The sequence below is a fragment of the Thalia democratica genome, chromosome 2, assembly GCF_965202585.1.
Source record: "Thalia democratica chromosome 2, ktThaDemo2.hap1.1, whole genome shotgun sequence".
NCBI classification, from domain to species: Eukaryota; Metazoa; Chordata; class Thaliacea; order Salpida; family Salpidae; genus Thalia; species Thalia democratica.
The window spans coordinates 44,295,102-44,322,893 of record NC_139166.1 but is presented as its reverse complement, the minus strand read 5'-3'; the positions used below and the strand labels follow the sequence as shown (position 1 = coordinate 44,322,893).

General features: G+C 25.1%; 1 protein-coding gene across 1 annotated transcript; it reads left to right on the top strand.

The window, feature by feature from the left end:
- Window positions 1-425: 425 nt before the first annotated feature.
- On the top strand, window positions 426-27,493 carry LOC145830282 (ral GTPase-activating protein subunit beta-like). The gene is made up of 29 exons (XM_082938238.1): window positions 426-628; window positions 960-1,021; window positions 4,679-4,887; window positions 5,058-5,221; window positions 5,958-6,144; window positions 9,636-9,767; window positions 9,976-10,145; window positions 11,419-11,528; window positions 12,872-13,097; window positions 13,291-13,507; window positions 16,678-16,836; window positions 17,346-17,457; window positions 18,489-18,624; window positions 18,979-19,077; window positions 19,365-19,489; window positions 19,615-19,800; window positions 19,863-20,017; window positions 20,304-20,506; window positions 20,707-20,788; window positions 20,941-21,118; window positions 21,408-21,478; window positions 22,251-22,389; window positions 22,499-22,639; window positions 22,923-23,076; window positions 23,219-23,436; window positions 23,788-23,926; window positions 25,728-25,800; window positions 26,320-26,456; window positions 26,843-27,493. The coding sequence occupies exons 1-29, from the start codon at window positions 490-492 to the stop codon at window positions 27,049-27,051; spliced, it is 4,332 nt and encodes a 1,443-aa protein (XP_082794364.1). The 5' UTR covers window positions 426-489; the 3' UTR covers window positions 27,052-27,493.
- Window positions 27,494-27,792: the final 299 nt, after the last annotated feature.

The window sequence follows — 27,792 nt, the reverse complement described above, 5'->3', positions numbered from 1 at the left end:
AGAGTTTTTATATCACTTGAAATAAAATATAATAAAGTCAAATATAAGGGAATAGTAAATTAAGCTGAATGTAGAATAAACAAGTTGTCAAAACACTAAGACTAACTCAGACTAGACTTTTGTCTAGGTGAGGTGCAACCCACCATTTAGTTCTTTAGGATCATAAATAATAAACAAATGTTCAAAATATGTTAAATTATTTTTTTCTAATATGTATAAGTTGCTTTAAAGCATTTTTTACTTAAGTTATAGCTCTTAGAAATAGTACATAAAAGTACAAAATATACATTATTTACTTTGAAATAAATAATGATTTGTTAGGTAAATAAAACTTTTAAAGTTTTTAAAAAATAAGTTAGTTGAATTTTTTAAACATTTAGTATAAGTGTCTATTTTTTTGTACTTAGTTGGTATAATAAAAATTTTATCATCCAAAACTAATTACATTATTATCCAAATAAATGTAAACTGCCATTTCAATTTCTTGTTATGATGTATGAAGAATGGCCTTTGATAGATGATGAGTTAAATAATCCAAATCGATGCTTAAGTGTATTGAACTGTTATCCATCTAATGTTGGTTTAGAAGTTGCAAAATCTGTTATAAAAAGTCTATCTTCAAGTTTTGGTAAGTTAAAAAATTTAATTGATAAAAAAGTTAAAATATTAGTTTCTTATAATATGTTTTAATCTTTAGTCAAGTGTGTATTATATATTTTTAGTTTTTATTATATTACAACTCTTATGTGAATTTAATTTATATCAATTTTTATGTTTTTCTTGTTCAAGCAGATTTTTAAACACTCTATTTGATCATGTTGTGTTAAATTCTTCAAATTAAAAAAAATTACTGACTTGCACTAAATATAAAATATCATAAATTATTTCGTTTAAGGCAACTAATATTTTTTTAAAGTTACTTTCATTTACATAATTAAACTTAAATTTCCTTTAAAAAGGTGAGTTATCTGAAAATGACAAAACAGAGGTGGAAGTCATATGCCTTGATTCTGTTTCCCAGGTTAAATTTTCAAGTTTTTATTTATATTTTTTATTTACAAGTGTCACACCCACACAGCTATTCGAGTTTCTGTTAAATATACACTCAAGTATTTAAGAATTCTCTTTTTACTAAGTTGCAATAATACTATGACTTTTTTTGTCATGATTGTTTAATTTTTATTTGCCTAAATTTATGACAATTTTGTAAAAAAAAGTAATTTACTAAACAGTTATAATTCATATTTTTCATTATCACTTGACTTATTTAACTTGAAACTAGATTGCTCGCTACTAACTAAGAATAATTCAGGCTAGTTTGAAATTTTTGTATAACTAAGACTAACGTAGGCTACATTGAACCTTTTCACTAATCTCAGACAATTTTTTATTTCTGATAAGTTATGTTTTATATAGCAGGGTTGCCACACAGTCAGGAAAAGTCAAGAAAAACTAAAAAAATGACAAAAGTCAGGAAAAAATGGGGGTTTTTGAAAAAAAGTCAGGAATAGTCAGGAAATTTGACTAAATTAAGAAAAAAAGGTCAGATTTTGTCAGATTAATTTACAAAATTCCTTATATTCCAAAGCCTTCAAATGGTAAAAATTAATTAAAAGTCCTTTTAAGTTGGAAAAAAATTCCAAAATTTTCCTAGAAATTTACAAAACTATTTAGTTACCAATGCCTTCATCTGGTATAAATTAATAAAATATCCTTTTTAAAACTGCAAAAATTTTCTATTAACATATTGAACAACTACCCTACTTGAACAAGCAGTTTTTTATGCTCTTTAGTATTGATGATCTATGGCAAGAACACTTCCATAGTGAAACTGTGATATATACACAAAATTATCTTGAATTTCGTTACTTATGTGATATCTCTTATGCAGACTTTTTTGACATTGTACCAGAGTACCCAGCCTGTTGTTGCCTTTATGCATGAGAAAATTTCGTTTTTGGTAATTAAATTGCTGTGCATCATTATGAATGACGCAGGGTTCGTGCGCGTCAGGCTAAGTCAGGCTAAATCAGTTTTTTTGAAAAAAGTTGAAAAACGTCAGGCTAAATCAGTTTTTATGTTTAAAAATTTGAGAATCTCAGTTTTTGTCAGTTCAAATGCATGAAATTTTTTAAATTAAGATCAAATTGAGATGTGAATTTATTTCTAAATAAAGATTTAGTTAGTAAAGACAAAATCAGTCAGTATTTGTAAAAATAAGTGCTTTAAACCTTTTGTTGAATCTCTAAAATTATTTTAAGAATTTTCATTATTTTGTTTTTAGTAGATTATATACGTCATAATTATAAAAATTCATAAAAAAGTACAGTTTAAACATTACAGTTTAGTTCAACAACTTAGCTGTTTGTCTGAATTTGTTTACATGAGCTTTGTTTTTCAGAGCTTAGTTGGTTAAACTGTTTTAATTTCTAATATAAAGGCTTTATACCAAATACTTTTTAGATTAATACTCTTAGCAGTTTGTTAATATATTTTATTTTCTGTTAATTCAAAGTTATTAGAGATATATTCACAAGACTAAAACTTAGCTTAAAGATATAAGTTTCATAATTAGTAGAATCATATTTTGCAAGTTAATGAGTTGATAGTAATTTTTATTTTACTCTTTTTAAATGTTTCAGTTTATTATAACGCTTAGATAATTTTACGTTTATTTTTCGTTCAAAGACATTTATTTATTATAAGAGTTTTAAATATAAAATTATTTTTACTATAAATGTTTTTTTATTCATTCGTTTATAAAGATTTTTGAATAGTTTATGTAGTAACATAAAAAGCTTAAACTGTTTTTTTAGTTTGAGTAGTTATTTTAAAAATTATGTTGTTAATGAAAAGATAAGTTTTAGAGTCCAGATCATGTGTTTAATACTTATCTTTATGTATTCGTTTTAAAGGATTCTTTGAAATAACTTTGTGATATCATGATTAGTTTAATTAGTTATTTTAAAAATTAAGATGCTTTAATGATAACATAAAGTTTTTGAGAGATGTGTTTAATTACATTTTGTTTTTCTTTTACAGACTTATTCACATTTCTGTTTTAATAAAAGCTTCTGGTCCAGTCATGTAACTTATAATTGACGAGTTCAAGTACTAATTGACACTAACCCTGTATATGGGTGATAAGCGGTGGATGTAACTAAGCCCCAAAATTTAATAAAGGTATGAATTCATTGAAGCAGAAATTATAATGACCAGTTTAAAAATATTCAAGTTGCTGGGTAAGCGATTGATAGATGTTGAAAATAATTTATTTAAATTTTAATTTTCTTCAAAAATAGTGTTTGTGAATACTTTTATTGCGTTAATTTGCTAATTAAGACCCTCCGATACCCAAAATGCCTTCTGAAGGTGATTTTTTCTACTTTGAAAAATGTCAGGCTAAATAGGTCTCTGTCAGGCTAAATGAAAAGGAATTTCGCGCACGAACCCTGATGACGTGATAGTTACGAACCTCAGCTTAACCAGTTATTCAAGGTTGAATTAAAAGATCAAGCTTCCCTAAAATCAGCCCTTGATCTTGGAGTGCTGCAACCAATTTGCTTGCAAATTTGAGGAAAAAAGACCTATTCGAAGAACAAAAGGTCTTTAATTCCAACAAAAAATATAGATTATTTGTTATAAAAGCGGTTGAAAATCTCCAGAGCAGAATGGCTATTGGAAGTATATTTGTAAAAAATATGTCATGCCTAAATCTGCAAAGCCTTGAAAAAATTGGAGTCACAATTGTTGTTAAGCGTTTTGCCAATATTGTGCACTCCTTAACATAGTAAGAAATGTGCTCCAACTCTGAAGGTGATACTAGCATTGAAAAATTTAGAACTTTGGTAAATTGTCCAATGAAAGCATTAAAGTTAAAGAGCTTCAAGCAAAATGAAGATTGTTTTGACCAGTTCAATTTTGAAACATTAAAATTTCCTGCCAAATCTTCTCTCGGAAAGTTGTTGCAACCATTATTTAAGTTGCACAATGACCAGGCTGAGGTCGAACTAGATTAAGTATTAACAAAGCTCTGCTCGAAAACAGTATGAAATGAGAAACTATTACACCCAGAAGAAGAGTTAAATATTATATGTATGCCTACAAACTAGAACTGTATCAAGTTAGAAAATACAAGTACTTTTCTGATAGAGCTGTTTATTGCAAATACATCAATCATACATACACAGATGGTTCAAGTGATGTAATGGAAGTTTGATGATTGAATTCATCAAAAAAACTGTTGTTTTAATCTGTATAAAAATAAGATTGGAAGATTTTTATAGTTTCAAGTTTTTGATAATGTATTTTAGAATAAGTTTAATTTAAGAGTTTAGATTTAGAAAAGTCAGGAAATTTTTTCTCAGCTTGATCTGTGGCAACCATGATATAGGTTTTAGTTAGTATTCTGTTAGTTTTAGGTATTTAAGCTTGATAAATAGTATTTTTCGTTAATAACAGCCTATTTTATTTTTATTTTTTAATTTTATATATACTCAGGCCGCCTCAGCTATCTTGATGTAACTCCTTTTTTTTTACTTTAAGAGTGGCAACTTCTCTTATAACATATAATAGTCTTATTTTTTTGATTTGCTAAAAATATAGTGGATATTTTTACTTTGGACTAGTTACAATATTTTAATTATTGATTAGTTAATATTCTAGGTTTGTTTTTCAGGTTGATTGGACTATGGAAGTCATGTGCTTTGCTTTAACTTTGTCTCTAAATGAGTTTGAAACTCTAAAAGACAGTGTAAGAGTTTACATTAGTTGGCTGTCTACTGGTTCGGCTAGTTTAAATGCTAATCTACCAACACCAATTAGACTAAATTCCTTACACTACATTAGAAAAATGATTGGTCATTTAGAAAATCTTTTTGTCCCCAGGTAATATTTATATCATATATTTTGTTTAATCTGTTTAAATGATAATAGTTATCCGTTAAAATTTTGTTTTGCGCATCTTTTGAACTATTTTATAACTAAACTTTTTTAGTTTTTATAAAGTGATAGTCAAGTATATAAATTATAGTGTAATAAAATATATTTGTATTCAGGAATGAAGGACCAAACGGTAACCAGCTTGCATTGTGTATTCAAGTGTTAAGTGCTATAAATGGTTTAACTAAAACTTCAACAATTTTAGACCGACTCACATGGGAAACAGTAATATTGTTTATACTTAAAGTATCAGATACAGTCTTGGCTCCATTTAAACCTAGTTAGCTTTTATTCTATTTACCAAATAAATTTAGCTTTCAATAAGAGGTTTTTTCATTATTTTAGATTTTTTAAAATAAATATTTGTAGTTGTTTTTATTTCTATTTTATATTTATTACTATTTTAAAAGACGTAAAAATATTTTACATCAGATTATTTTTATTATGAACTGTTTGATGTTATAGTTACCCTAAGCTTAATTTGTCCTAAGCTAACTTAATCAACATTACTTAAAATCTTACTTCTAGAAGGTAAAATATTTACTATTATTTATTCATATATAAAGTATATAAAAGCTATCCAAAAGTTTGCACATTGTTTTAATGATAAAAATGTTTATTTATCTTTATTATTTTGAGTAAAATCTTTAGTAATTTTAAAAATTTCTAATTCTTAATATTTTTTTTGAATTAAGTTAGTTAAAATTTATTCTTAAAGGCAGTTAATTTTAAATACTGACATGAGCTAATCAAAAAATAATTAGCTTAAATCCGTACAACAGTTGCTATTTCAATGCTTTAAGTTAGTTGAATTTTTTTATGTTAAATTTTAAGCATAATTCTAACTTAATGTATATATTTCTAATTAAATAAAAGTATTTAGACAAAGTTTTTTTTACAACAAATCTGTTTAGTTTTTGTTATATTTAAAGTTTGTGCATTAGAAAAATTGTAAGCCACCTTAAAGATAAATTTCAGCAAATCACAGTATTTTTAATTTAAAATAAAATTTAAAGATTGCCTGTCAGAACAATTATGTGAGCAGCTTATGCACAGTTTTTTCAGCATTTTGATTTCGGCCTGTGTAAGCTGCTTTCCCACTCCACCAATGTGGAAAACTATATCTACACATTTTAGAAAATGGAGACACCATTTGGCTGTAATTGAGTGGTGGAGTAAAATAGCTGTTGTTGTTAGCTCAAAGTAAGTTTTTTAACTTTTATGTAAATATTTACCCAATGTAATTAGTTTAATTACACTTGTTGTGTCCATAACTTTTAAGTTTTAATAATCTTTAAGCACTGTATGTCTGAAACAGTCTACTACGTCAATTGTTTCTGTAAATTTATTTGTTAAATAAATATTATTCGTTAGTCTATATTAGCAAGTATCAATATTATGGTTGTTCATAAATAAAAAAGAAACAATCTGTTTTGAGCCAAATGATGAGTTTCAGTATAAATAAAACCATAGTTAGTCTATTGAAAACGATTGTGCTCATGAAGTTATGTAATTATTATTTTTTGCGTATATTCGTTGTTTCTGAAGACTTAGTTTCCCTTTAATTATAAAAAAAATGTTGTGTAATTTAATTAGTTAAATTTGAAATTGAACAATTTGTTAGTTTAACTTGGGGTTTTTGCTTTTTTGGGTTATTTAAGAAAACTTAAAGTAGGTCTAAGACTAGTTTTAAGTTTCTTTAACAACCTTAGACTTTTTTATCTTCCTTAATTTTTATTCTTAATATTATTTTTATTTATTTTAGCTTCAAAGACATCACGTCAACTTTGTCTAAAAAATTATGTTATTTTTCAAAACTATATTGGGTACAATTGATTTATTTACTTACATTAAAATTGGCTTTTAAGTAAAGCGTTGGAGTACAAATATAATATATTTTTTTATATATAGTAAATTTTCAAAAACTCTTCGATACAAACCTATGGACAGCAATTTTTTTATTGTCTGTTTTCCCATAAATTTAAATGTTAATAAAACCTTTTTTTTTTATAATAAAGCTGCAGACCTCAATTTTTTAGTGAACGTTCCTTGCAATTATATTAAATAGTTCTTGAGTTATTATTAAGCTAATTTCTTTGAGCTTTTAAATTTAATTCGATGTTTAAATTAATTAAAAGTTGTTTTGTAATCAAATTCAAATGACTCAACGATTTTTGTTAGACATAAGATTTTTAGAAATTTTAAAATATTAGTTTACAGCTATTTAGCTTAATTAAAATAATAAATAATAATTTTTAATGCGTACAGATAATATTAGCATTCCTAAAGCTTAAGAACTTGATAATGTAAAAAGTAACTAGTTCACAAAAAAGAAAATATCATGATGAGTTACAGGGTTGCCACAAGGTCAGGAAAAACTAAAAAAAAAAAAGGAAAAATCTGGAAAAAATGGGGTTTTTGAAAAAACGTCAGGAAAAGTTAGGAAATTTGACAAAATTAAAAAAAAAAACAGATTTTGTTAGTTTAAGTTTACAAAATTCCTTATTTTCCAAAGCCTTCAAACGGTTAAGAATCAATTAAAAATTCTTTAAAGTCAGACTAAAATTGCAAAAAAATTATAGTTCCTATAAATATACAAAAATATTTAATTTCCAATACATACATCTGGTATAAACTAATAAAATATCCTTAATAAAACTGCAAAATTTATCTATTAATATATTGAACAACTACCCTACTTGAACAAGCATTATTTTTAAGCTTTTTAGTGTTGATGATCTGTAGCAAGGACACTTCCATAGTGAAACTGTGATATATACACAAAAATTATTTAGCATAATTTTAGAATCAAAGTGTTTTTTGTTGAAGTAAATAATTGAGGCAGCAGAATTGGAGGTAAAAAAAATGAGTGCAAAAAGAAAAGAAATGAAGCCCACAAATTGTGGCTAGACTTAGAGAAAAGATTCTCTTCGACAAGTGTAGGGGCAGCAGATTAGAACGATAAAATGAGGCAAATGGTTTTAAGTGCCAAGAAAATGAAGCGGGATGCAGACCAGATGAAGGAAACTATGTATTCATTAGATGAAGAGGTTGAATGCTAATAAAGAAACGAAGAAAATAAATTTTAGTACATATAATAAAAAAAAAACAGTGTTTGATTAGGTTCTTTATTTTTTTAAGGATTTAATTGTAAAATTTCGTTATTTTTATAAGGTTTTAGTAGTGAAAGTTCGTTAAGAATTTAAGGTTTTAATTGTAAAAGTTTCTTATATGTCGTTTCGTATATGTAGATACATTTTTGTTCGGAAATGCTAAAAAATGCTTTTTTAGACAAGCTGTGTTTAAAAGGTAATAATACAAGTATTTTGCTGATAGAGCTATTTATTGCAAATACACCAATCATACACAGATGGTTCAAGTATTGTTATGGAAGTTTGATGATTGAATTCAGCAAAAAAAAAACTGTTGTTTTAAACTGTATTAAAGTTAGATTAAAAGCTTTATTTAGTTTTAAGTGTTAGATTTTGTATTTTAGAATAAGTTTAAAATTAAGAGTTTGATTTAGAAAAGTCAGGTATATTTTAGTAAAAAGTCAGGAAAAAAGAGTAAATTTTTCTCAGCTTGATCTGTGGCAACCCTGCAGTTAACTTTTTTTAAATTCCTTAATACATAATCATAAAAAAGGCAATAGAATCAGAGAAAAAATTTAAAATATAACATTGGTTACTGATAAAATCTCAAGTATGAACTAAAAAGTTTCTTTCATAATTTTATGAAAAATGCTACTAATCTTTAAGATATAGTCGTGATTGTAAACAAGCTTATGAAGGTAAATTATTTGTTGTATATCTATTTTCTCAAAAAGTTTAAAATCTATTAATTTGTTTTTTATATGCTTTAAAGATAATCACCTCACAATTTAGGGATTTATCTATCAAGTAGTTTAAACAGGAGGTATAAAAAATATGAAAAATTAATTAGAAAACTTCTAAACAAAACTTATAAACTAATAAAAATTACCATGAAACTTTCATAAAGATATATCCTTAATATAGTAAGTTTGAAGAACTACCAAATAATCTATTAAAATACAAAGAATACCGCTTTAAACCTTATTGAGGATACAAAACTTTTTTTTTTTTGTGTTTTTATTTATTTTTAGTAGCACCTTCATATTTTAAAGTTTATAATGATTGATTTACAAAATCTAAAGATATATAAACTTAAGTATTAATTTAATTTTAATTTAGAAATTTTAATTTTTTTAATATTTTAATTTAAATTTTTTTATTTTTTTATTAAAACATAAAAAAATAACAATTATGTTATTGATATGAAGTAGAAGTTCTACTGAGTTTAATTATACTAACGAATTTGAACTTTACTAGTATAGAACACGCAATTTAGAAAATAATTGATTTTATAAAGAGATATATTTCAAATAGAATGATTTCTGTATCCTAATTGTATAGAATTAGCTAGCTATCACTACGCTTAAATTTTTTTTGAAGTAATAACTATGTTTTTTTATTTTATTATCAATTGGTTTATTAAGTACTTTTAAGTAATTTGGTACTAAAAAGCTTAAAATAAGCTTAAGCATCGAAATTAGTATATTTATAGTTTTTAGAGTCGTTTAGCGTATAAAAGTTTAAGAAAAAAACTTTTTTAAGCATTTATATACTTTTTTAATTGATTAAAACTATATGAGGTGAATCAAAATGTTCTTACAGGGTTTTAATGTTTATGCAAGGACCAGATATTCTAGAATTAAAGGTTCCAGAAAAAGATTTAGAATTATTTCCAATTGATTTCACTGGAGAAATTTTAATCCAATCTTGGTTTCGTATTCTGCATCTAATTGGGTAAAATATTAATTATGTGGAATTCTTGTATTTAAATAAAACTCTTACATATTTTAGATTGTCTGATTTGTATTGATTCTTTAATAACCAGCTTATACTGGTTTGTAGTTAAAGTTTAAAGTTTGTTCTTATTTGTTTTAACTAGACTTCTTTCATTATATTAATTGGTTACACTTAAGTATGCTTGAGTATTTTTTTTACTAAACAGTGATCCATGTAGTTTATGTGACAAGAATTCAATGACAAAATACCATAATAAAGAGAGTGTTGATGAAGTTTTTAATTCTGAAAGCTCCACAGACTCTTCGATTCAACCGGTATCTCTTATATTTCTCAAAGCTATGAAGGGCATATCTACAATTGCTGATGCATTCTTAGGTAAGTTTATGCACTAAGAATAGGGATAGGCAACATACTGCCCAAGGACCATATTCGGTGTATTGTCAAATTTATCATAATAAAAAAAAATTGTACTAAAAAATTTAATATATACACAATTGAAACTTAGAAGTAAGCTATAATTTTATTGTGAGTAACTTGTGATGCTAATTTTATGATTATATTTTTATATTATTAATTAGGCCTTTAAAAAACAAAAATTAGTGTAAATTCAAATAAGTAAAGTGGTTACCGAAAGTCTAATTCTTATAATTCTGGCTGTTTACGTACTAATAGCTGCTACATCTGACATTCTAAATAAAGAAGTTTCCCACCATTAGAGTTCGATATTGACAATCATGTTTTATTTTAGAGAGTTTCGGATCTATAATATGTTTACGTAAATATAACTTTTTATTGTTAGATCTTTAAACATGTTGACTATATTAAAATCCTTAAGGAACTTAACACAAAATAGCAAAAATATTTGAAAATAAATTCTAAAGTTCAAAAAATAAATTTAGAGTTTTTAATTTTTTTTCACTTTTTCCACCAATTGTTTTTTATGCTCCAAGATCATTATTAATGCTTCTAAAAACAAAATACAGTTTTTTTTTGTAAAATTTAGTTGATCCTACTTTTTCATAAATTTAACAGTTTAATTTACAGTCTATTATTTCATCCTAATAAGATTATTGCTTAAAAGTAACTTTATTAAAAAATTATTTAGATATAGTTATATTTGTTACTTAGTGTTTACAAAAGTAAAATACGATGTTTTTATAGTAAACCTTATCGTGGTCGTAAAATGTTTTATATCTACAGTAAGAATACTTTTAAAAAATAAAGATTTCAATCACAAAGTATCAATTCATTAAAAGCCTTACTTAAATAATATTTTTTTTATTGCGTATACAAATCTTTAATAAAGTTAAAAAAAATTAGTTTTATAAAGTCTTTTGTCCAGGACTTAACATTTTATACTGATTTATTTAAAAATTTTAAGTTATTGTGGATACACAATAAAATGTAGCTTAAGATTTTTATATAAGAAAATTTTTATTTTTTTTATGATTTTTTTAACAATACTTACAAGTTAAACATAAAAAAATATTAAAATTCAATTATTTTTAAAATATTTTTAATGCTTAAATATGAAATTATATTTAGTAAAATGATTAAATGAATTATCTTAAAGAACAGCAGTTCTTATTAACAACAAAAAATTTACTATTTTAGAGTTACTTATGAAAATTAGTTGTTTCTTTTTAAGGTATAAAAGAGGCAAGCAGATTTGAAGTTGAATTTGCAGACCCAAGTAGTCAAATATCTGATACAAGGAGTACACCTCAAAGTAATAGAAAGTCTGGAAAGTCTAAAAAAGTATTTTTTATTAACTGAATTAGCTCAATGAAATAGTTGTTTAATGTAATCTGACTTTTTAAAAACTAACTAAATTTTTTTTAGGGGAAAAAACTTATCACTAAGTACTTATTATTAGCGATAAACAATTTGTAACAAAAATGAATATAAATACAAGTACACATTGATTAGCTTTGTGTTAAATAAATGTACAATCTCATATGCAGGTTTTTGGTTTCTCTTTTAATTAACATACACTAAAACTAACAGTTTTTTTTTACAGATATATTTTGGTTTAATTTGTCTTTTTAATTTCAATTAATGTATACAGTTTTCTAAACAAACTGGAATTTTTCAAAAGGTGATAAGTTTTATTTTGATTTTAGGTGAAAAGTGACATATTATAATAGTAACGTTACACACATTTTTTGTTGATTAAAATGATAGCTCTTCTTAAAAAGTATGCAAGTGGCATATAAATAATATAAGTTTATTGTAATGCCCTCTACATTAGTTTTAAATTTAATTTAATAAATTTTGATAATTTTCAAAATAGAAGTTACATATATAAAAGTGACCTTTTCGTAATCATATATAATCTTATTGTCTATTTTTATAGTTTTTGACTAGTTAAATGAATCTTTGTTAATTTAAATCTTACATTAAAATCTTGATGTGCTTTAAGCTTTACTACGAGATTTAGTTAGAAATACTTTTTAAAGTTGTTCTATTTTATAAGCATAACAAAGTACTGAGTAATATCGTTTGTTTCTTTTGATTATTACTAATTTATATGCATTTAGATCAGTTTTTATAATTTTAATTTATCCATACTTTATTTTTATGAAATAATGTATAAGTAGTAAGTTAAATACGCATTTAAAGTTAAACATTTTTGAAATTAACAAAGCCCTTATGAGTGAAACTTTGTAAAAACCAAAAACAAAATTAACTAGTTTTTTTTTCGTAAAATTCCATACAGTGCTGAAAACTGATAATTATAAAACTCTGTTCATTAGATAATTTTCAAGTAAAATTTTAATTAAAAACCTAAATTTTCTTTTCTATTATTAACACCTAATTTATAGATTTTTTTTTAGTAGGAAGAGACTATGTTTTGATATGGCCTGACTGAACTGTTTATAATTAATTATGTGTGAACATAAGTCTGTTGAATATAAAGTACCTATTTTTTGTGTACATCATTAGTTAAAAGTTTTATAAAATACGGTAACTTATATACTTTATATATTTTGAGTTTAAGGTACTCTACTTATTTTTAGTAACTTATTTATTAAAACATATTACGATTAAATCACTCATCATTTAAAATTTGTGTTAACTGTAATGAGACTTATTTTCAGAATCAAAGCTTAGCACACTTGAGTCAACAAAACAAACAAAATCAACATTCAACAACTTCGCTGACTTCCAAACTTTCTTCACCACCGTCCACCCCGACGCAGGTGAAAATAAGCATAGGGTGCGGAGATTCACTTGAGATGAAACTTTTGCCGCACAAAAACAGATTTAAGTGTAACAGCTTGTTAAATTTGCTCGGAGACTGGCTGTTTAATGCTGCGTTCGCAGGTTAGAAGGTTATTAATGTATAAGTTTGTCAGAAGAGTGCAATGAATACAAGTGGCATTTTGATGATGATAGAATATATAGTTGTTAGCATTTGTAATAAGCATTTTATTATGAAAATAACTATTTTTTGCTAGTTTATTTATTATCTTTGAAGTTTTTTATTTTTGGTAATATATTTAATTTTTTATTTTAGGAGTATACATCAAGAGCGAAACTCTAGATAAAGCGAGTCCACATATAAATCAATTTAAAATGATGTCGGGGGATCAGAACTTGTTACAAAATCCTTTGTTTGAATCTGTAAACGCATCAAAAGCAGAAGCTGGTTCAAGCGAAGCCTTTGGTATTCTTTGCAGAATATTTTCTTGCAAAAAGACTAATGAAGCTATAGATAATATTTACTTAACTAGGTTTGTTTGTTAAACTTAGTACTTATAAGCTGTTATAAAAAACTTTAAAAGGAATGGCTAAAAACCAGGAATTCTGAAAAACCTTTAATTTAACAATTTAGACAAAAAAAAGCAGGGAAAACCTAGATTTTTGAACAAAAATCACTTAATAACCTTCAGTTATAACATTTAAAGTGGTGAATTTTTTTATAAGATACGTAAAATTTGGGAACGGGACAAAATTTCGCGAGAGGACTAAATTACACAAAGACAAAAATGCACGAAGGGTCAGTTTTGCACGAAGACAACCTTGCACCAAGGGTCAATTTTGCACGAAAGTTACAATTTTGCACGGAGGGTCATTTTTGCACAAAAAAAAAGTCATATAAAAAAGCAGAAAAAAAAACTTAAAGATAAATTATAAAAAAAAAAGTTACTGACTGAGGGTAAGGGGTAACTGTGATCGTAAAATAAAAATAAAATAATAACTAAAAACAATTATAATTTAAAGAAATGAATAAATAAAAACTAATAAAAAAAAAGCTACCGAGGGTAAGGGTTTCGGGTAAGAGTGATAGTAAAAAAAAATATTTAAATTAATAAATAAAGAAAATAATAATAAGTTACCGACCGAGGGTTAGGGGTTACAGTGATAGTAAAATAAAATAAATAAATAAAAAAATAAAAATTATATAATTAGAATAAAATTAATAAAAAAATTTAAATAAATAAATATTCAACCCGTGCAAAAATGACCCTTCTTGAAAAAACGTCCCTTCGTGCAAAAGCGTCTTCGTGCAAATTTGACACCTACTCGTAAAATTAATGATATATGATAAATTTTTGTTGTATCTTATAGAGTTGTATTTATTAAAACACATTTAAAGTACCATTACAGTATCTTTCAAAAATTTTATACTGTTAAAGACAGTTTTTTACTTTAAATTTGATTTATACTAAAAATGAACTAAATAACTTGTACTTCAAAAACCTGAAACAAATTTTCAAAAAACCTTTAGCAACCTGTTTTAAAATAGTTTTAGATACTTTTCAAATTTTTCAATAAAATATTAGTATAGTTTTCAAATAAAAACCATTCAAAAAAAAGAGAGTTTTCTTTTTTTAATTCATATGCATGCTTAAGAATTTTACTGAAAAGTGTTATCTTTTTTTAATTTCGAGATTATAAAAAAGTGGTTTTTAAATTTGAATATGGTGGGTCTTTTTATTTGGTGAATAATTTTTAATATTTTTTAATTTATTAAGTCCACTATGAACTATAATAAAGATTGAAAATCTAAATCTCAAGTTATTATTTCAATCAAAAATGAGAATAGTTTTAAAAGAAAATTATATAATAAAGTAATTTAAATTGATCTTTATTACAGTTTAAAATTTATACTTCATAGTTTAAATTCTAAAACGAAATAAAGCAGGATTAATAAAACATTGTAGATGTATTTATACATTTAGATTTTGTAAAATACGAAAGAGACCCCTTAATGTTCTAAATATCTTATGAGTTTTACTAGTACCAGGGTTGCCACTCGGTCAGGAAATCAGGAAAAGTCAGGAAAAAAATAAAAAAAAGACAAAAGTCAGGAAAAAATGGGGGTTTTGAAAAAAAGTAAGTAAAAGTCAGGAAATTTGATAAAATTTAAAAAAAAAGTCAAGATTTTGTCAGTTTAAATTTACGAAATTCCTAGTTTTCCAAAGCCTTCAAATGGTAAAAATTAATTAAAAGTCCTTTTAAGTTGGAAAAAAATTCCAAAATTTTCCTAGAAATTTACAAAAATATTTTATTTTATTTTGAATGCCTTCATCTGATAAAAATTAGTAAATTATCCTTTATAAAACTGCAAATTTTTTTATTAACATATTGAACAAGTACCCTACTTGAACAAGCAGATTTTGTAAGCTTTTTAGTATTGATGATCTGTAGCAAGGACACTTCCATAGTGAAACTGTGATATATACACAAAAGTTTATCTAGCGTAATTTTAGAATCAAAGTGTTTTTTGTTTAAGTAAATAATTGAGTTTTTTATAACTAAGCAGTTAGTTTAGTATTTTATGTAACAAGTTGTGAATACTTTACCTCTTTATAATTTTTTCAAAGTTTAACTTATAAAATAAGTTATAAGAGAGGTATATGCCAAGATTAAGTTTATTTATTATTTGTATTTTTTGTAGAGTAACTTAAGTTTTTTAAGTAAATAAGAGTATATTTATTTGTTATAAATTTTATACTAAATGATAAGAGGAAATATTTTATAAATGAAAGTAAAAATAAATGAGTGCCAAAAGAAATGAAGCCCACAAGTTGTGGCTTGATTTAGAGAAAAGATTCTCTTCAACAAGTGTAAGGGCAGCAGATGAGAGAAATTTAAATAAAATGAGGCGAATGATTTTAACTGCCAAGAAAATGAAGCGGAATCCAGCTCAGATGAAGGAAACCATATCTTCATTAGATGAAGAGGTTGAAGTGCTAATAAAAAAACGGAGAAAATAAATTTTAGTACATACATTTAAAAAAACAGTATTTGATTAAGTTCTTTATTGTTTTAAGGTTTTACTTGTAAAAGTTCGTTATTGTTTTAAGGTTTGAGTTGTGGAAGTTCCTTATTGATTCAAGGTTTTAATTGTAAAATTTCTTTATATTTCGTTTGTTTATCTAGATACATTTATGCTAGGAATTTCTAAAAAAATGTGTCTTTTTCAGACAAGCTGTGTTTATAAGGTAATAATACAAGTATTTTGCTGATAGAGCTGTTTATTACAAACATCAATCATACACAGATGATTTAAGTGATGTACTGGAAGTTTGGTGATAGAATTCAGCAAAAAAACTGTTGTTTTTAACCTGTATTAAAATTAGATTGATAGCTTTATATAGTTTCAAGTGTTAGATTATGTATTTTAGAATAAGTTTAATTTAAAAGTTTGATTTAGAAAAGTCAGGAAATTTTTGATAAAAAGTCAGGAAAAGTCAGGAAATTTTTCTCAGCTTGATCAGTGGCAACCATGTAGTACTATAAAACAGGTAAATTAAATAATTACCTTATGTTATTCTAAAACTTAAAATCTGTGAAAAGTAGCTTAGACGACCAAAATAGTTTAAGCCTACCTTTATCATAAGTATTTATGAAAATTAGCTATTTGTTGAACTCAATTAACTGCTTTAAAACATAGGTTCTACACACTTATAAGTAAGGGTTTGCAAGGTGTTAGTAAACAAGTTATATCTTCCATTCTACTTAATTCCGTTGATTTACTTCGAATTGACTTGCCTGGAGTAACTCTATTACTTCCTGTTATACTTCATGCTATAGAAAAAATAATTCCTGACAGGTTAGAGTTTTATTATAAATACTTTTTAAGCCTCGCGCAACTTAATTGCATATATTATTAAGTATTTAAAGTTCAAATCTAAATAATAAAAGTATTGAAAATTTCTATTTTAGACTAATAAAGGTTTTTTTTGTTGTTAATTTAGTACTTTGAATACCTAATTAGTGTAGCACTTTTGGTTTTTTATGAAAATAAGAGCATATTTTCAGGTAGTTTTGATATCAGATAAAGCAACTATGATTTAATTCTGTCTGTAGTGTTTTATAATGTCTTTCAGCAAGTTTTCTTTTCACAGTTATATAATGAATCGATTTTAAAATTATGTTTTTTAAATTTATAAAAAAAAGAAAAGGACTCGTTGCATAATGATTCAAGCTTTTGAGTTTTTAGTTAAAAATTAGCATTTTTTCTTGTTTATGATACATTCGTTTACACATTTTGTTATCAGTTAGAACATAAAATATTTATACAAACAGTACATTTATTAAACGAGTTGATAATTTTTTAAGAGAGCTGATAGCATTCAAACAGTTTACCAATGTAACTCACATGAGGAGAAGTTGCATTCATCTTCTTGTTTCTATCCTACCACTAACTCTTCAGTTTGCGAAAACTAAACAGGTTAATAGTTTTAAAAAGTTGTACTAAGCAAAATTGTATTTTTTGTGTCTTTTACAAAACCGAACAATGTTACTTTAATCTGTGTGTATCTTAAGTAAAGTAAAGGCTTTGAATATAGAAAGTTAATACATTTATAGGTATATATATATATATATAATTTTTAAAACAATTAACTTAAAAGTTTTAGGAAATAATCTTTTTATTACTATAAAAACTATTTGAAAGCGGTTTTTTTAAATTGAAAAATTTAAGATATTTTTCACCAAAATGAAAGAAAAAACAATATAATTCCGTAATTTTTGATTAAAAGCTGTTCAGTGACAAATTAAAAATAGGTTACGTACAAGTTGTTCATGTTTTATTAAAAATATTACTGTGAAAGTTTAAAGAACTGGTTTAACATTGTAGGAGGTAGATTTTTTGTGAATAAGTCTTCTTTTGCCTTTTTAGTTTGCGCTTACAATAGAAACCTATTAATTTCTTTCATTAATCGCTTATTTCTAAAAATTTACTTTGAGTTTGAAAACAGTAAAAAGCAGTAGGCAGTTGAGTTATTAGTTTGAAAATTAATACCAACTATAAAAAAATATTTCTCTACGCCCTTAACGCAAATTGATTTACTACAAAATACAACTTCAACATATTCCAAAGTTAAATAAGTTAAAGTATTACCCCAAGGTTTGAACACTTAAAACAATGAAGCTGGGTCATAAGTTTTGCTTGATCGTTGTTTAAATAAATGACAAATTACTAAATTTTATTTATTATTGAAGCTTTTGAATCTTTTAACAACATTTTTGGCATTGAGTTTAAATGTTTGGTTTCTAAGTAATATCTGGTATTTATATTTGATAAAAATTTAGGTAGTTCTAGTAAATGTTCTTACTATTTTTAAATTTATGTATTTTTTTCTAAAAAAAATAAAATCTATGTTGCATAATTATGTTTAAATTACCTACTATTAATTTTAATTTAACTAATAAATTTTATTTTTTTGTTAGTTTTTTTGCTATATGTTTTAAATTATGTAGGAACCAAGTGTCAATTCAGCAGAAAATGGCTATTTAAATGATTTGGATTTTAATTCAATGAGAAGAAGAGTTTTAGATTTACTAACTGGTGCTCTTCAAGCTGAAGTAGATCCTATAAACACACAACTAATTTTAGGTTTCAGATTCTTGTGTTTAAAAATAAAATAATCTATAGTAGATTTTGAAAGGTATTAGCATTTTGTTTACAGTTTTTACCTGTTGTTGTCCAATACTAAATTTGTTATTTATACTTTATTAAATTCTATACTATTTTTTATTTTTGCTTTTGTTATATTATTACAGATTAACAATTTTAAAATCAGCTTTGCGGTGAAACAGTCTAATTGTGTTCCTCAAAATAATTAAGTTTTAGTTATACAATATTATACATTTTTAAAGAGTATTAAGTTTATATAAACTAACCTTAGAGTATTAAAGAGACTTTTAGTTAATAAAAGTTTTTTAAATATTTTAATGATAATAAAAACAGGTGCGTTGTTGATAGGATTACAAGATTCTGCAGTTTTAGAATCTTCAAATAGCAAAATAGTTAACACAACTACACCCCCTGGCACTCCACTAAAAATAGGTAAGTTTTTTGAATTAAAGTCGTATATTTTAATAATAAATTGAGATAAGTGTTATGAATTTATGATACATTTAAATAACTTGTGTTTGAATAATTATTGTGTTATGTTTGAAAAACAGTAGTTTAAAATAAAAGCTTACAAATAGTATATGGTTGTAGTATGGATCACAAAACTTGAAAGTATTTTAGTACCTATTAAGACGAGACTTTTTCAATTTTTTTTTTATAATATTTAAGTTGTCGCTCAAAAAGCATTATTTTATTGTGACTATTCATAAAAAAAACAGAAACTTGCAATGGGTTATTTGTGCAAATCTTATTGCTAGTGACACGTAAACTTGAATCGCAACCATGGAAATATGACGTAACAATTTCACTCGCCGCGCTAGAGCTTATTAGTGGACTTGCTGAAGTGAATGTTTTTTTTTAATTTGTAATGAACAAAAACGTTTAAAATATCAAAAGTAATTAAACTAGAAAATAAAATCTAAATCTAATGGAAGTTACACAACTAATAAATATTTCTTAAAACTAAAGATTGAAATGAAGAACAAGGATATGGAAGAGTGTCTGAGATGCGCCAACAATTTGTGCGAGTACATAACAAGTCAGTGTGAACGACCGAGGCTTCACCACAAAAGGGAGCTGCATAACGTCATCGTATCTGCGTACCACACACTCGGCCACTGGCTCGTACATCACCCGAGTTTGATGAAAAATCAGGTTAGTTGGTAAGGTGCGTGTAAGGACGCTATGTGTGCTTATTTTTTGTTTTAATTTCACAGAAATGTTTGAACAATGTTTTGGAAATAGTCGAACTCGGCGTATCAGGTAGCAAGTCAGTTCAGAAAGATTCAGATGAAAGCATCACGAAATGTGAGAAGCAAATAAATCCTATTTCGAAAAGAGTGTCAGAAGCAGCCGAGGAATTACTTGTGCAGTTGGTATTTGTTTTTAGTTAACATCAGTTCAATTTTTTTCTTTTAAATATATATTGTAATTAGGCTTTAAAATGATATGTTTAGCTTATTGTGTACTATACTAGTTGTAGTTTATTAAAAATGTGTTTAACTAATCATTGACAAAAAATCTGTATAAACAAAAAATAAGTTTACATATTTATAAAATTTATCAATTAAATACTTTTGTACGTAGTTAAGTATGACAATAGTTTAATTGCTTAAACTAAATGATTTTACATAAGTTTACAAAACTCTGAAATACAGATTATTTGAGTTTGTTGGCGATTATCCTTCAAGTTATGCACCTTTGACTACATGCAGCTTGCTAGATGAAAAAGAATTGCTTCGTTACACAATTTTAAAAGAGGAAAAGCTGACTTGGCACGATTCTGTTTGTAACTACCGTTACTTTGGTCTTAGAAGTGGGGTTTTAGTTGCTCTGTTAGAACATAATGCCAACGGACAAGGTAATTTTTGTTCTATAGTATTTTGATTAAATTTGCTTATAATATGTATTATTTTTAAAGTTTGAAACTATAATAGTTTATTTTCATACAATTAAAATATTTTTTATGAAATAGTTAAAAAGTTTGAACTTAATACAAATCATGTAATTATGGTTACTTCTATTGTGACAAAATTCAACTAAATAAATATTTCTTTTTAGAAAATTCACCAAAAGTAACCGTAATTACGCGTTCTAGCCAAGGAAAAAAAGTTTACACATTTCAGTTGCAACAAGTCCCGAGGTAAATCTACTATAAAAATTAGAAAAAAAACGCTGACAAAATTCTATAAAATATATTTTTAAAACTATATATAGTTAAAAAATAAGTTGTATGCTGTAAACGAAATAGAACAGTTAAAGATCTTAACAAAATATTAAATTTTGTTTTACTAGACATGACCTAAAAGATGAAGAATCTTTTGTTCAATCATACCCGCGACCTTCTTCTTATATTGAAAAAACAGAAACTCAGAAGCTAAAAAAACGATACTTTCCCACTCAAGTTGATTCCATTCCACTAGTAGAAGCTGATTGCGCTATACCTCTACTGAAACATGTGCCAAATAATCAAGTTAGTATAATTAATTGTAATTAATGTAAAAAAGCTTGTGTTGTTTAATACATTAAATAATAACAAGCTATAACGTTTTAAACTTTTTTAAATTACCTCTTTATTTTCTTATAGTGTTGGAATTTTTATTACTACTCTAATAATAACATACTTTTTAAGATAAATATCTACTAGGTGTACTAGTATTTTAATTTTTTACTTAAAAATTTTATTACAACAATTATAACCTATTCATTTCTCTTAGCAATAATTTTTTCTTAACTAAACTAACTATAAGTATATTTACCAGCAACGTAAAAGCCTACAAATACTCAGCAATTTGATATCAGAACAGGAAAAACATGAAGCACTAGCGTTTAAGTTGGTGTTATATTTTCTAGATTAAAATTTTTTAGTTTTTATTTTAGATAAGCAATTTATAAGTTAGTGTTTAATATATTTTTAGAAAGTAAAAATATTTGTTTTGAATTTTTTAGACTTTTGTAGCCTTGCTTTTAAGCAAATGAAAACATTTTTAGTAGTTTTTAAAGCCTTAAGAAAATAATAAATCTAAACTAGCAGTTTTTATACTCATTATAAATATTTTTTAAGTTTGTAAAAATACAAGAATGAATATATTCATTTTTTCACAAAAATTTGAAACTTCAATCTTTTTGAATCGATATAACATTTATTTTCTTATAATTTGCCTTCGATAATTACCAATAATAATTAAAGTGTTTCTAAATGTTATGTTTAATGTACTTATATTGTTTAAAACAATTAACTGTTTTACGTATATCTGTCCAAAAATTAATACTTATCTAAATACTCAATTTTTCAAGTATTTTATCACTGGTATATTTCTTGTTTTAAGTGATTTCCAGCTAATCAAAATTTTTGAATTTTTCAAAATATTTTATCTATAATTTGAATAAAGTTTTTCATGTTTGCCTTAACTGTCTTTCAAACTTAACCAATTTTAAGTTTATAGTTTTATGAAAAATTTTAAGTGTCTTACTTTTTATTGTTTAAATTTGTAAGAACTTGATAATTTTAACTTAGTTTTATATTTAGGTAATTATATTTGTAAAATTTCTGCTTGATTTTAATAGTAATAAAACATACTAATTTATTTATTATGTTTCTACAGAAACTCAAAACCTTGTCAAATGCCAGAATGCTATCAACCTGAAATAACCAAATCTCATCAAAGTGCCAGAATGCTTCTATCACATCTTAATTTTATATCCTTAGATAATATCAACCCAGCAATGAAAAAAATTAATGAAGTTTTTATTTGTTTTATAAATTCAGTAACTTATTTTAATCCATTATATGGTAATTAGTTTCACACAAATAAGTTTGACTTGTATGTTTAAACAAGAAATAAAATTACAGCATGGACCTTATTCTGTCATGATTAATGAGAAAAACACTCAATTTTCTAAAGACTTACGAAATTTTGACAGAATACCAACAAGAGTCCACAATACAGCGTTTGTATTTTATGTCGCTAATGACAATACTACAGCAGCGCAGGTAAATTGTTCATTGTCGAAATAACACCTTTAACAAGAGCAACTGTATTTTTTTGCAATAGCTGTTGCTTTATATTTCCAAACCTAGTTTTTAAAAAAATGTTTGTTTTTTAAGAAAAGTTATTTTAGTTAATTAGTTTTCTTTTTTATTTTTTGAAAAGTTCTCATTTTTCTTGATTGTAATATAATATGCATTCATTTAGTTTTTATAACTTTAACGAGAACCAAATTGTTAACTTAATATTGTATTTTTTGATTAGCATCAAGTTTATGTTGATTATTAGGTGTTATCAAATGCAAGCAAAAAAACTGTTGAACTAAATCCAGTTTTTAGGGAGTTTTTGTTGTCATTAGGATGGATTATTAATGCTAACAATATGACGAGTTGGTGTGGAATGCATTACAAAAATAATGAAAACTATGTCCCTGTAAAATTAGGTCAGCTTGACAAACTATAATAAGAGTACACCGTTTTACTGGAACACATTTGAAAAAATATTTACTACTATTATTTAGCTTTAAAAATAAAAGTTTGATTTATAGCTGACATAATAATATTATTATTAAATATATTTTATAGAAAACGTAGACATAGATAAAAATGTTGGAGTTTTAAATGGTGAAAAATTCTCATTACATTATGCAAACTCCGATTGTGAATTGGCTTTTATTGTTCCTACAAATAGAGAATTAAACGAGAATACAGAAGAACTAAACGATGAAAAGTTAACTATTGAAAAAAATAAACTTAAGCTAGACTTCATCGACGGCGTCAGCATTACTTCTAATCCACAAAATGTAAGTTTCAAACGAAACTACTCAGGGTTTATATTTTTAAATAGACTTATTTTAAAAATGAGTCTAAAATTGGTAAATCATTGCAATCAAACAGTCAAAATAATTAAATACCTAAACTATTTATACTTAGACATCATTATATTAATTTCCAATTAGTATATTCCATAACAAAAATTTTTATATGTTTCATTTTTCTTATAGAGTTTTCTTATAAAGAGGTAGTTCAAATTGGTCTTTATACTTAGATTAAGCTATATATCTTAATATAAGTTCTGTAAATTTCTTTTTTAAGATTGTAAAATGCTACTTAGGTATACAGTAACACCCTTACTTTAAAATTGTTAAATACAGGAAAGTCCTTCAAGTTTATCGGAAAACACTACTATTCACCAAACAGTAAAAAAATTAAGTTCCGTACATAGACCCCACTTCAGTAATGTAGTTGACAGTAGAATTGCGGTTTTTTGGTGTGAAAACTACGATGTGATAGGTTAGTAATCATATTTAAATGAACATAATCTTTATGACTTTTCAATTTAGATTTGTTAAGTTTTTTTTTTGCAGTCTTAAAAGTATATGCTTCTACTGTTATCTAAAGTAATCTTCCCTGAAATAATTTAAAACTCCCACATATACCTAAAATTACTTGAGCTAACTAAAGTGATTAGACATATTGTTTTTTCTTGGCTTTTGAGATATTATGTCAGGCTATGAACATCCAAATGTTATAGTCACAGTTGCTTTGTTTGTTAAGCGTAATTATTGTAAGCATATAAGTATATAACAATAATTTAATGTTATATTACTAGTAAGTTTATGCGGAATACACGTGAGTCTGGTTATATATTTTATTAAATTTTTGTACAACACAAAAAAAGTATATAATGTAATAACAATTCTTAACATTAGTAATAACTGAAACAGCCGTTATGAACTTAAATAATTTAGTTATGAGTATAAAATCTAGTCTTTTATATAACAAGCGTTGACATAGCAAGACGGATGTCTTTTTTTTTTTTCTTACATTGAAACTTGTTTTTAGGAAGTTTGAGTATCGATAAAAGTGTAAGCATTTTATATTGCACAGTTTTCAAAAAAATCAAATTTTATTTTAGATTTTATTGTTTAAATTTCTATCTAGTTGACTAAGCTTTATTTGTTATATGAGTGTTTGTTTAATGTTTTTAAAACAGAGCTCATGTTGTTTTTATAAATATAAAGCAGATAATGTACTATAATATTGAAAAAATGTAATAACATATTTATTCATCAAACAAGATTATATTATAACTATCGCAATACATTTTTAAATTTTGCTGTTGTAGTTGAGTTTTTATATATAGGTTTGCCATAGAACCTAGAAACCTAGATTTTGAGAAATTTTGAAAAAAAAAAATCTGAAAAAGTCTGCAATTTTGAACAAAAATCACTAATATGGAAAAAATAAATAAAATGTAGATAAGATAAAAATGATCTGTCATATTCAATATATATTTTTTCATTTTATTATTTTATTTATAGTAAAACACATTTAAAGTAGCGATGCAGTATCTTATCAACATTTTTATACTGTTTAAGACAGTTTTCTTATCTTAAATCTTGTTTTCTACTAAATGGACAAAAAAAAACTTGTATCTTCAAATACCTGAATTCAGAAAACTTGAAGAGAAGTTTAAAAAAAATATTGCTAACCTATATACAGGGTTGCCTCAAAACCTGGAATGCTCCAAAAAAACTTGGAATTTGACAATTTAGGCTAAAAAACCTGGAATTTGAGAAAGTTTAAAAAAACCTGGAATTTTTAATAATTACCACTAAAAAACCTGGAATTTTGAACAAAAATGACTATAAAATCTAGAATGTTAGACAATTTTTTCATGTTAAGTAGTTAAATTTTGATTAGAAAATATATCATGTAGATAAAAAAATTTTTGTCATCATCAAGTTTTTTTTTACTAACAAACACATTTAAAGTAGCTTTACAGTATCTTCTAAATGTTGTTATACTACTTAACACATTTTTAACCTTAAACTTAACTTTAAAATAAAAATGTACCCAAAAACGTGTACTTTCAAAAATTTAGAAAAAGTTCAGAAGTCCTGGAAGAAATTTCCTAAAAATTAGTGGCAACCCTGTATATATAGTTTTTTGACTGTTATTATTTTCTTTAAATGTGTTGTTATATTGCAGTAATTACTATGAAAAATTTAGACAACAATCATTATATAAATAATAAATTTGTAAGTTTAAAATTAATTTTATAAAAATGATAATCATGCTTTTATAAAAGAGGACATCAAAGTAGAAAACTACGAGAAGTTTATGTCGACTAATGAAAACTACCATCATAATAATACTTCCAAGTATGTTTGATATCTTCTCTATATAAAACGTTTTAATTTAATGTATTTTTTTTTTTAGCTAAGCTTAATTTATACATAGGCTATTGTAATAAGTTTTGTTGTTATTTTCAAATTTTTAATTAAGACATATACTTATCGGTTTCCATTAATGATAGCTTTATTTTTTAGCTTTTGTACTAGATACTTTACTTATTATCGTAAATATAGTAAACATTTATTTTTATTAAGAAGTTATTTTAAGAATAATTCAATATAATCTAATTTATGATTAAAATAGATTAATCTTGTACTTCAGATTTGTAAAGTTGACGTAGATTAGTTGCTGTTTGAGGCTATAATTAATAAGGAAAAAATTATTAAAAAAAAATTTGGTTATAAAAAATTAAATTAAATCATCATTTAAAATAGATAAATAAAGTAATCTTGTTCAAATATATTATTAAGTTTTCAACGTTTAAGCTAGTTTAAGTTATGACTATTTATTTATTGCCACAATTAAAGTTATAAAAAACATTTCAGTGAAACTCCTTCTATAATGATACACCCGCTAGAAAGTGGATTGTTTCTTATCAGAGTCAATCAGAACAATACAGCTGGTAAATGTGGGTACGCCTTACCTCTACTGTCTGGTTCTGTTGTCAACCGTAGATGTCTTGGTAAACTTTTGATATGTAGTTATGATTATTTATAATTTCTATGTTTGGTTTTATTTTTCTTTGTGATAATTGATCGACTAAATTTTAATAAAACCTATTCGTTTTTAATGTACGTTTGCACTTATTTTTTAACTAAGTTTAAGACCAAACTACTAAAAAGGTTAACCATTTAAAGCTGCTTGTTAAACAAACAGTCAATTGCAACCTTTATTGCTAACTATAAATAAAATATTTTTGATAAGCTCGTAAACTTTTATTGTTTGTTTTAATATTGTAAATCAGTAAAATTAATATTACACACTAATCTGTACGGATTTAAATTTATCAGCATAAGTTTAAATGTTATTGAAGTGAAATACAGTGTAGAAATATCACTACCAATTTAGGTCCATCAGTCCGTCAACTTTTGATCAATATCAGCAAAAGACAGAGGCTGATCTCAACCGACTACAACAGTCCCCACGTGAGAAGGAAGCAGAAGCTGCTCGACATAATAAACACGCATCAGCACAAATGCATGCCTGCAGACTTCTATACTAGAATTTTCGATTCTGACTACATTCATTACAATGAAAGCGCTCTGAAAGTTATATAAACTTGTTGGACTGTTATTTCAAGTTTAAGCAGTACTATTACTAAAAAGTTAGAAGTCATTTAGCACCTTTTGCTATACAACTCAAAATTTAAATACAGTGTTACGTGTTATTTGAAAAGAGTAGTTATTTTTAGGGTTTTTATAAAAAATGTTGTTCGTTGCGGTACGTATACTTTTAAAAGTTTTTGAAATCTGTTAAATCAGTTTTTGTTTATAGATTAAGGATTCACAGTGTACTAAAAAAATAAAAAAATTATAAAGTTTCTTTCGAAGTAGTTTTATTAAATTTTATAAGTTTTCTATTAAGGCTTACTTAACATAAACTTAACTTTATATTGTTTATAAATTGCTTTAATGGTTTAATGTTGTGAAGTTATATATATATTACTTTTTATTATATATTTTGGTTTCAAGAAAACAAATAGACAGATCTCAACTACTGGAGGAGAAATAATGAATTTATTCTTTCAAAAATTTATTTTACAAACTAAGTTTCGGTCAAAGACCTCGTCAATGCTTAAATAAATCTAAAAAAGATATGTGACAGTCATGGAAAATAGCGTTTAAACAATTAAATTAGAATAAAACCAAATTTTTACTTAACATTTTTACTTAAGAAACTAAACAAATCAAATTTTAATATTAAGACTGAGTTTTAGGTGAAGTTTAAATTTAAATTTAGCTAAGTTTTAAAATCAATATAAAAACAATAATAATAATAATAAAAGCTGTATGTAGCTT